At 30.5% G+C, this 11,105-nt stretch overlaps 1 protein-coding gene across 2 annotated transcripts; it reads right to left on the reverse strand.

Annotated features, from left to right (window-relative positions):
- On the reverse strand, positions 5,144–8,356 carry LOC109341492 (reticulon-like protein B8). 2 transcript variants are annotated; one of them, XM_019579433.1, is made up of 6 exons: positions 8,268–8,356; positions 7,280–7,464; positions 7,013–7,193; positions 6,767–6,908; positions 6,046–6,115; positions 5,144–5,430 (listed from the first exon to the last, which is right to left on the reverse strand). In XM_019579433.1, the coding sequence occupies exons 1-6, from the start codon at positions 8,339–8,341 to the stop codon at positions 5,261–5,263; spliced, it is 822 nt and encodes a 273-aa protein (XP_019434978.1). In that variant the 5' UTR covers positions 8,342–8,356; the 3' UTR covers positions 5,144–5,260. The 2 variants fall into 2 exon arrangements, with proteins under 2 accessions (XP_019434978.1, XP_019434970.1); XM_019579425.1 differs by having other exon boundaries at positions 6,767–6,914.

The following is an 11,105-nucleotide window of genomic DNA, read 5'->3' on the forward strand; positions in this document are numbered from 1 at the left end:
GCGACGACCTCTCCCTCCACGGAAGTTGCTGAAATTACCATAACCTCCTGTGTTATGTTGCGATTCAGATTTAGGAGAGTAAGTTGATTGATGAGGCATCGAGGATCTAAAATGAGATGAAACCGGAGTTGAAGAAATCGGTGAATCAGAGGCAACATTCACTGAAAGAGCATCCGAGATAGCTTTCGTTTTGTTCTTTTCAAGTCTTGATTCAAATGTCAATAGAAACGATTCTAGGTTATGAACAGTAGGTAAATCCATTTGACTTTCAATTGAAGTTATCACCGGTTGATATTCTTCATTTAATCCATCAAGTATATAGTCAATGTGTTCAGATGAAGAAATTGGAGTTCCGATGAAGATGAGAGCATATACTAATCCTTTAATTTTTGTGAAGTAATCCAAAATAGAGCACGAACCTTGTGAAATAGAACGGAGTTGAGAGCGCAATTGACGACTTCGAGCTTTTGTTTGAGAGTTGCAGAATGCATCCAACTCCTCCCACAGTTGCCATGAATGAACACATCCTACAACTCGCGGTTGAAGGCTTTCTGAAAGCGAGTTGAGAATCCAAGAGAAAACCGTTTGATCAACTTCCTCCCAGCGTAGATATGCAGGATTTACACGATTGATGAGTCTATCATCGTCATTAAGAAATCGATGTGGAATTTCCGTTCCCAAAACATATCTATTTGCTCGATTAGAGGTTAATGTGGCAAGCATGAAGTGTCTCCATACCAGATAATTTTTCTCAGTGAGCTTCATCGAAGGTAGAGGAAGAAGCAACGGTGAAGACGCCGCTTGAAGCGGTGAAGCAGCGGAAGGTGAAATCGGAGGAGAAATCCCAGTGTTCGTAGTATTGGTAGCCATGGCGTGATACCATGTAAAATGGAAGTTTTAGAGTCATTTCATAAGTATTTTATGGCTCTCAAGTCTTCCTTTTTTTGTTCATTCCTCTCTAAAACCTAACTCGCTAACAAACCGTAAGTGAAAGAACTTCATGACATGCACTCTAACATTGTGTCTATCATTTGAATTCCACAATGATCAAACTTCACATCAGATTTACCTAAGCTAAGGGTTTACTTAAACGGATGAACACATATTATCATGTTAAAAGGATGAACCCTTACCTTTGATTTTTTATGAGTTCTACTATACTAGCATGTTCTACTATTGCATTTCCTATTACTACAAATTGTTCACGATTAATACCTGTACTTTGGAGGATGGATCACTGTATTTCTCTATTATTACTTTTCGACAGAATTATATAATTTTTGATGTAAATATGAGGGTTCAACCATAAAATTCTAAATTTAAAAGGCGTTATATGATGAGGATATATAGTCTCAAGGTATAAAACCTGAATAATCTGAAGTATTATTTATAATAACATTGCCATGCAAAAGTGTAAGTATCATGGTGTTACCTCATTTGGAAATATATATAGTTGAGAATTATCCTCCTTCTTTGCATGATCTTGAGTAATTCATGAACAGAACTTGGAAATATATATATATATATACATCATAGGTATAGCATATATCTAACCATGGTTTTCAAGTGCAGATAATTGTAAGGAAATGTGATCACAATTGCTAGATGTGATTCAATTACAGAATTACACTATGGTTGGGAACTGCAATTTAAAATCAACAATACCTTACCTAAAAATTCATTAATTCAATAAGTTCTCTAAATTTGATTATACCAAAGTCTTGTATATGTGCAGTAGAAAAATAGAACTGGATGATACACATTACTAACTAATGTTCAGATAGATCATATATATACAGGTAGATTAAAGGAAATTAAACAATTTATAATAATTAGGTCATGTCAAATAATTGGGTTAAATACACCAAAATCAATTTGCTTGCATATCATTTATACAAATACTCATTATTTTAATCTTAGTAGTACTCAAACTGATGCATGATATTCACACATTAATAATATTAAGTCAAACCCCACAAATATAAAAAATAGAAAAAGCAGATATAATAAAATCCAAGAAAGAATGAGAGGGAGAGAGGAATTGAACCTTACTAATAAAACTTATTATTATAGCAAATATAAATGACAGATACTGTGTAAGCAACACAATATTGCTTATTCTAATCTTAACTTCAAGTCAAAGCATGCAAGCAAGATTATTGAAGGTTACATAGATGCTCCTTCTCTTATTTTTTAAGTGCATAAATGCATATTAGTATCCATTCATAATAACCCTTACATAACTCTTCTTCATCCCAGGTACTTCCTTGTATTCTTTACTATCAACTACGCTGCTGGCGCTACATCAACCCCACTATCATCATCGTCGTCATCATCATCATTTTCATTCCGATGGTTGCGGAATTCGGTTGTAGACAAGTCATTGCCCATGGCAAACATGGGCAGACCAGAATCCATGCAACAAAGTACCACCATTGCAGCTAGTACTTTTGACAGAATACTACAAATTGTATTGGTTGCAACTTTTAACTACCTTGTTGATTAATGCATGAGGTCATGGGTGTTCAACCATCATATTTATAGTCACTCAAAATATAATTTTTTAACATAAAATAAAAGAAAAAAAGGATATATGTGGCCCTAGATTTATTTCACTTGATTAATCTGACATAAAATATAGAAAATAAGTTATATTTTGCACATTTTCAATATAGATCATACTTATATTTTGATTATGTATACGTGACAGTGATGTGCATTACCATTTTTTTCCTTCAAAATATTCCAGATTTTCTGAAAGATATGTTTGCTTAGCTTTTTCTTGTCACATTCTGTACTACCAACGAGACACTTGTGAAGTTGTTTTCTTGCCACATTCTGTACTACCAATTTAACAATGCACTTATGAAATTGTTTTATTGTTACATTATAACATTAAAAGATTCAATGGCTGATCTAGTGAGGATTCTCTCATACAAAATTCTCTAACTTGAGCAAAACTCATGACTTCTTGCTGCAGAGTGCATTCAGCATGTGGAGTTAAGGGTTTCGACACACGCTTCAGCTCAGTGCTCACATGTTCATAGATGACATGGGTATACACAAGAGTAGTGTAATATTAAAATAATCTCTTTCAGGGGTTCGTGACTAGCCCTCCCAACAAGTGTCATTTCCAGGAATTGAATCTTTGACATTTTAGTCACGGATCTAGTAGGACTCTTACACTACTTGAACAATTCTTTGTTGTTTTGGTAAAAGGTTTTGGCCAAATGTTGTCATGGCTTATATCATGTATTATTTCCCTACCAACTCAATCCTCTTTTCCATAGTTCTAGTTCCATCCATAAAAAAAATAGTTGTTATAATTATGTTTTTATTAAATGATCAATGCCCAAATAGGTTTTAAAAAGTTGATAGTTATTTCATGGTCATTTCAAACTTTGTTGCGATTATTATAAAAAATGTTAACTACTATTTAACACAGCTAGATTCTCAAGTTCTGGTAAGATATAATATCATGCAAGTAAAAGTACCTAGAAGTAAAAATCAGATTCATCTCTAATACTAATGAAACTCTTGAATTTTGTTATGAATTTTAAAGAGAAATATATTATATCATTATATTTAAGGGACAAAAGTATTACATTACATTATTTTCTCCTTTTACTTTTGATGTATTTTGTCTCTAGTATTTGAGAGAATCCTCATTCTAGGAGTAGAATTGTTCTTTGAAGTAGGTGTGTGGTGGCTATAAAACGAGGTTTGGCAATTGGGTGCATATATTCTCTTGTATGGTTCAAGTTTCACTTTAACAACTTCACAGTATCTCTGGTTGTTGAAGTCAAATGATGTCGTCATTCCAAAAAGTTGGGAACTTTTTAGAATGGAATTTTAATTCAAAAAAGAATTATGTATACGATATAATTCTTTGATATATTCATTATATTATTCATCATTCATATTCATTCAATAATCATTAACCTCTTAAAATATAAATAATACAAATAATAAACGATGAATGATGTTCGTATATAAATCTTTATAATGACAATAGATAAATATTATACATTATATCTTTTCCCGGTGACTCTATTAAGAACCAATTGTGAACAACTAATACATCATATGAGTTAACTACATAACAAATTTAACGGAATTAATATATCCACCGATAATGTAAGTGTTTTTATATTGTTAGTAAATCATTTACCATTGATTCTTAAACAAAAGTAATACAAATCGATGATAGATGATTACAGACAGTGTAAAAAACTTTTAAATATATGGATATCTCCTTAATGTGGCATAGCAAAGCAAATATTATTATAAAATGTGATTCCATGGGGTTGGACCGATCGAATGTCTATAATATAACAGTATAAGCATCGAATTGATTCCTGATTAAGGAAGCTGAAAAGACCTTTGATCAAACTATGAAGTCAAATATAGGTTTAGGTTTGAGGATGGTGGTGATGGTGATTTTAGTGAGAAGATGTGGTGGGGAAAATGGGCAATGTCAATTTCCATGTTTGATTTTGTTTGCTTGTCCCACAAATGTAATGTAAGAAAAAATCATATAAGTTAATGTGATAACAAAATTGTAATGTAAGGTAATTTTTTTAACTTCGTATAAAATATTAAAAAAATTTATTTTTTTCTTTTTAACTACATTATTTAGTTTCTTTTTTCTTTTGTTGTGTGATTCTTTTTTTATTTTTTAATTACATATTAATCCATGTTGGTTTGTTAGTCTGTTTTACCATTAGAGATAACAAAATTGGTCACCCGACCTGTTTTGTCCATGCTCGCAAAATTTTAAGCAGACACAAACATGCTCATATTGTCTTAACAAACAAAATTGCATATCGTGAAAATGGGCTAACGAACGACTTGCATACATTTTTTGGTGCTATCAAGGTATCCTCACATTTTTAGGTAAGAAACTAATCTTTTTCAGGATTTATGGTTGTCCCTCCAATAAGTGTCGCTCCGAGGACTCGAACTTACTAGAATCTTGTATGTCCTTCTCACTCCTTGAAAGATATCTCATTTCTTAGTTTGGTTCAAAAAACTATAATTATCTCTTGTCTCTGAATCCCTTAAAAAAATAGACACTAACTTTAGAGTTAGAGGATCCAAATTCTAAAATAAAAACTACATATTAGAGCCAAGGCCACTATTGTATTCCAATCAAAACCATATATTACAATTATTTCTTTCCTCAGTCACTTCCCAATTTCCATCATAAGTTAGAAATGGGCATTTAAAAACAAACCATATTTACATATGAATAATAAATCTATTCATACTTCTTTCCTTTGAACTTTCCCTTGGAAATTTTGCCAAGCAAACCAGAATCCACTTTCCTGTAGTTATGTTGAATCTGATCAAGGACCTTGTAGATAAAGTTGTCAACTTCATCCTCATACTTTTCATAGAGAATTGGGAGTGTGTGTGCAGCAACAAAACCTATGCACAATATAAGTTTTAGATACCAAGTATAACATAATAACCAGAAACAATAGCATTGTTGTTAAACAGAACTGAAAGCTATCATCTTTTTGCTTTTTGAGAAGAAATGATCCCACAAAAATGTAAACTTGACATTCACTGTTATATTGTTTCAAAATAGATAACTCACATGCCCTTGAGAGTTAATATGTTGTTTTAACCATCCACAAAAAGTTTGCTTTTACCATAAAAAAAATGATAATATTATACGGACATGGATCGTCTCTTCCCAACGGTGTCTCATCCCCTATCCCGGCCCAATCACATATTGGCACATGAATAAAAGAAAAATTTTAAAAACAAAAAGTAACATTCTGATTTTCTCGGGACAGAGAATGAGACACTGTTCGGGATACGTGATCTCTGTCCATATTATACAACTTCCATAATTTCAAGTACTCTCCTTTTTGGGAGAAAACATTTAATAGTGTTTAGCTGAAATTTGAAGCATATTTTTCAAACTTTGTCCAGCTAGATCAATTATTTCAGCAAACAATCTTGTAAACACACTCAATTGAATCAAATATTGAGTATTTGGTCTATCAACAGATGAAAAGAAAACAGGTCTCTTACCAATATACATGACAGTCAAAAAGTTGCACCAGCTACCAATCACAGCACCAGCCCACAAGCTTACCACAGCCTGTGGATGTTTTAACCATTGATTACAAAATACAAATTCCTTAGAAGAAATATATTTACTTTTCTAGCATATAAAAATAAATATAAGGTATATAAATGGTTAATAAAAAGCTATATAATTGATGACAAAGTATAAGATGCATCATTATGCTTACAATAACCATCCTCATTGTTAATTTATCATATAGTAATCCAAATCAAAATACAAAACAAGTCCATTTATTGGCCCATAAACTTTACAATCCTTATTTCCCCAATTCAATGTATTTATCAACCCTCCTACAATCAGTTCTCTTCCACCCAAACATGGCGTTCTACATTCTCTTTGCAGAGTAGTGTTCACATCTCTAGCAACATATATAGTTATGAATTGGTTATTGTCATATCAAACAACTCAAAACAAATGAATTTTGCAAGCTACTGCTGCACAATGTTTAGTTGACATGACAAGTTTTCACAAACTCAAGAACTTTATCTCTTTATGCATTGCAGACGGTTTAATATATAGAGCCTATACACCAAAATTTCAACCGAAAAAACAGCAATGAAGCAAACAGTAGTGTCAAAAAACTGAAGAATGATTCAACCCCAAAGTTATGTTTTAAGCACAAATCTAGATTATAAATAACAATAGCAAAGTAAGCAAACATACAATAAGAAATTGCTTCAGGTTTCCTCCACGTGCAATATCTTGAAGAAACCTCAAACCACGATTAACTTCCGCACCAACCATAGTTGCAATATTCACAAAGAAATCTTCTGGGACGACAAAGTAGGGAGCTTTAGATGGCTTCCTGTCACTACAGAGAACAAATCATACGTAAAGCATTATATTTTTATGAATTCATTTACATAAAATCGGGTAACAAAAGATGAGATTTTAAGATGGTTGGATAACCTGTTAAGCAAGCCAGATGCATTTGTCCACAGAAACTGCACAAGCATGCCAAGAACCAGAGCAAAGCACAGAAGAGTTAGGAAATTATAATTAAGCCATTCAAAGAGCACCCATAAAATTGTTGCAGCAGTTAAAACGCTAGAAGAGATCTTCTTGTTCCTCCATAACAAGCAATCAGCAGCTACATCATCATTCAAAGAGACAAAAAATTTCAAAAGTGAAGCAAAATTGATAAATTTTATCGGAAGTTGACTATAACTACCATACATTTTCCACCCCCTAAAATGTGGTGCACAGGTTTTTGGCGTCCAAACAGTCTATCGAACTGAGTGGTGACTGAGTTTGACTTCTCTTCCTCAAAGAATGACACAGATCTTTGCCTCTCAGCAAGTGTTTCCACAATGTTGTTAAAAATATTTTCGGGTATAATTTTATTAGACATTGTTCCCGTGCTACATATTACAACAAAAAAAGAACATCAGGAGAGCATTATATACGAAATGGCATTACGCCTAACATCATTGTATCATTAATCATCAAGCATTAGAAAACTAACACACTCAAAGACTCCAAGTGAATGTAAGAGAATCAATTTCATTTTCCCAAACCATAACATAAGAGGAACTCTTATTGCTAGATTCAATTAAACCATACAAACACTAAACTGGAATTCATATAAACAATTCATCCATATCTCTTCTCAACGAACTTCTTAGTTAGGCCTATTATAACTAAACCAACACATAATCTGAATCAACATTATAGTTTCAGTTCCATGACACTAATTTGTTATTACTATATGCCTTGTCAATTATCAAAGCACAAACCATAAAAATCAATTGCTTTTCAACTATGGAAAAGCACTTAGGAAGGTCACAATCACATAATCAAATACCACAAAGCATAAAAAAAGTGCAAATAAAATAATATTAATAAAAATATGATCTTTTAGCTTAAAGGTAAAGTTGATAAGCCAGAATCACTGATAGCAACTGAGAGAGAAACCAATTTCAAAACAAAAACATATATAAATAATTGGGAATGCAGCAAAGAAAAAAAGGGATAGCACAAGTTTTCTTTTTTCTTCTCTTTCTTTCCCAGATTCGGAAACAGAAGCAAAAAGTGCATTGACTTATGATGATACGGATCAATAAACAATAAAAATTGAAACTTCATTTCACATTGCAAATACACTTTCATGTTTAGAAGTTATAACTACGAAGATGTAAAGTAAAAATGGTTTAAATGAACAAACCAGAGGAAAAGGAGAATGAAAAAAAAATGAGAATCAAGAAAAGAGAAAAAAGTAATGAAGCTTATATAATTCATTAAAGGAAAGGGTACAATGGTAAATTAGTCACATTTCTGACACCCAAGTTGAAAAAATAAAATAATAAATAAATAATTGAGCGAATAGAAGGAAAAGAAAAAGAAAATTGAGCAGAGAAGATTCAAAGATGGATGAATCTTCTGCGTTTGAATTCAACTATGTGGTACTGCGAATTTTGTGGGAGTAGCTAGCAAATAGATATTTAAGACTATTGTTGAGAAATGAAGAATGTATACGAAATCATAGTTTCAATAATGTTAATATTTTTGAATGAGAAATGAAATGAGTAGATGAATATAATAACATGAAGAAACTGTTGAAGAAGAAGATGAACAACACAGTTAGTATACGTCTTTGTGAGAGGTGCTTGTCAAAGTTGACATGGATATGAAATCGGATGTGGTAACCTGTCCCAAATTGGTGTCCTCATTCCTATTCTCTTGCACTCATATATTGACATATGCAATTAATATATTATTTTAAAAACTTAATTTATTTTGAAAGATACCTTAATTTTAAAAACTTTAATATTTATTTTCCTTTTCTATTCTTAGTGTAATAACTTATGAATCATTAATAATGGGTTAGTTGGTTAATAATTTGTAATAAATACTTGTTAAAAATAATAGTAATATGAGATTAACTCATTATCTATGGTGAATTCACTTATTTTCCTTTTTTATTATTATCATTGTAAATTATAAATCATTAGTAATTTGTTTTCCTTTTGTATTATTTATCATTGTAAATTATGAATCAGAATTTATTCATCACAAATGACTCGTAAGTTTTTACTTTAATAAAATTTATTCCTTTAAATATTATATAATCAATTTGATTACAATTAAGAGCAACTAAAGAATAACTTGAAACAAAAATATAATAACGATTAAGTCACACACAAAATTAATTTTATATATTTTATTAATTTAAAAATATATAACCAATGAGACATTAGTCTATGGTATAAGGTTCTACTAGATCATCAGAATAATCAAAATATTAATAGTTCGATTTCTGATAGTGACACTTGTTAGGAGGAGCTAGGGCTGGCAATGAACCGACTAACTCGGTATTCGTTCGAAACTCGATTCGCTAACTCGATAAACTTGATTCATGAACCAAATAAGCCAACATTGAGCTGAAAATTGAGTTCGTTAAATAAAAGAACCAGACTTGAGTTAGATACAATTCAACTCGTATATATATAAACTAATTTTTATGTTTATTATATATCTAAATGTGGTTCTATTTATATGTATAAAACTTTTTGTAGAATTTTCTAAAAATTAATTAAATATTTAAGTTGCCAAATGAATCAATTGAACTGAGCCCAACAGTTCATGAACTATAATCGAACCGAACTCGAGCTAAAAAATAACTCGTATCGAACTTGAGTTGAGTTTCGAGCCAGACTAATTCTTATCGAGTTGAATTCTAGTTCAACTCGATTCGGCTCATTTCCAACCCTGAGAGAAACAACCACGAACTCCGAAAGGAATTAGAGCTTTAACCGAAACTCAAGGGATGGTAGTACCCAAATATATATATATATATATAACTATGATTAAATGCACTCATGAGGATTAATGATTAAAAATTAGTAAACAAGCAAAGAATGGAACTAAAATTGCAATTGATTAAGTGGAATGCATTAATGAAGATTGATAGAATAAATGTTTTGGAACAAAATATTGAAAGTTTGAATAAAATAATGTATTACTGAAAGTATAAATCCCTGGAGCAAAAAAAAACTATAATTGGAATAAAAAAACTAATTACTTCAAATTTAAATCACAAATTTGATTTGTAAAACTAAGTAAACAAATTGCGAGTTTTTTAAAAAACGTAAAGGAAATTAGTGTCAATTTTATGACAAAAAGCGGAAACATCACCGATTCAAAATTAAATAAAACTTTAATTGATTTATGAAACTAAGTGCAGTGATATCAATTTGATTAGAGAATGGAATGTATATATTAACCTTTTATTTAATTATTATTGATTTTTCAAAAAAGAAAAGAAAATAATACTAATGAAAAATAAATGATATACTAAATGTATATAAAATTTTATATTGATAGTATATACATAGCACACCCACCATGAATTCCTTTGTGTATGAAATTCAATTTTACCTTGTCACTCAAATTTCAATTTCCTATGAAATTAATATTATGTATCCATCTCAAATTGCAAGAGAGTTTTGTTTAATTGCCCACTCTTTGTAGTTTAAAGTTTGAAGTTTATTTTTAATTTTTAATCAAAGGCTATATATATGGACGATACATGTCCATTTAAAAAACAAGGTAATATATGCATTTGTCCAAAATTTAAGAAAAAGATATATGCACATTATAAATAGCTTTTTAAATTGTTATTACATCATCTAGTATTTATATTTAATCATTATTGAGTCTTAAATGAGAATAATATAAATGAATATTGAATAATGTACTGAGAGTATATAAATATTTACATTATACTACATAAATATTATAAACAAAATCAATTCGGTATTCGTTTAAAACTCAACTTATTATTTAGTTTGATAAACTTAATTCATAAACTAAATGAACTGAACTTAAGCTAAAAATTAAGCTTGTTAAATAAATGAGTCAAACTTGAGCCGAATATAATTCGATTCATTAAGTTCACGAACTGACTCGATTTATATATACGTATATATTATTATTATACTGTGATCATGCATTATTATTATTATATATAAACAAAGGTTATATATATATATATATATATATA

This window comes from Lupinus angustifolius, chromosome LG02 (genome assembly GCF_001865875.1).
Source record: "Lupinus angustifolius cultivar Tanjil chromosome LG02, LupAngTanjil_v1.0, whole genome shotgun sequence".
Classification (NCBI taxonomy): Eukaryota; Viridiplantae; Streptophyta; class Magnoliopsida; order Fabales; family Fabaceae; genus Lupinus; species Lupinus angustifolius.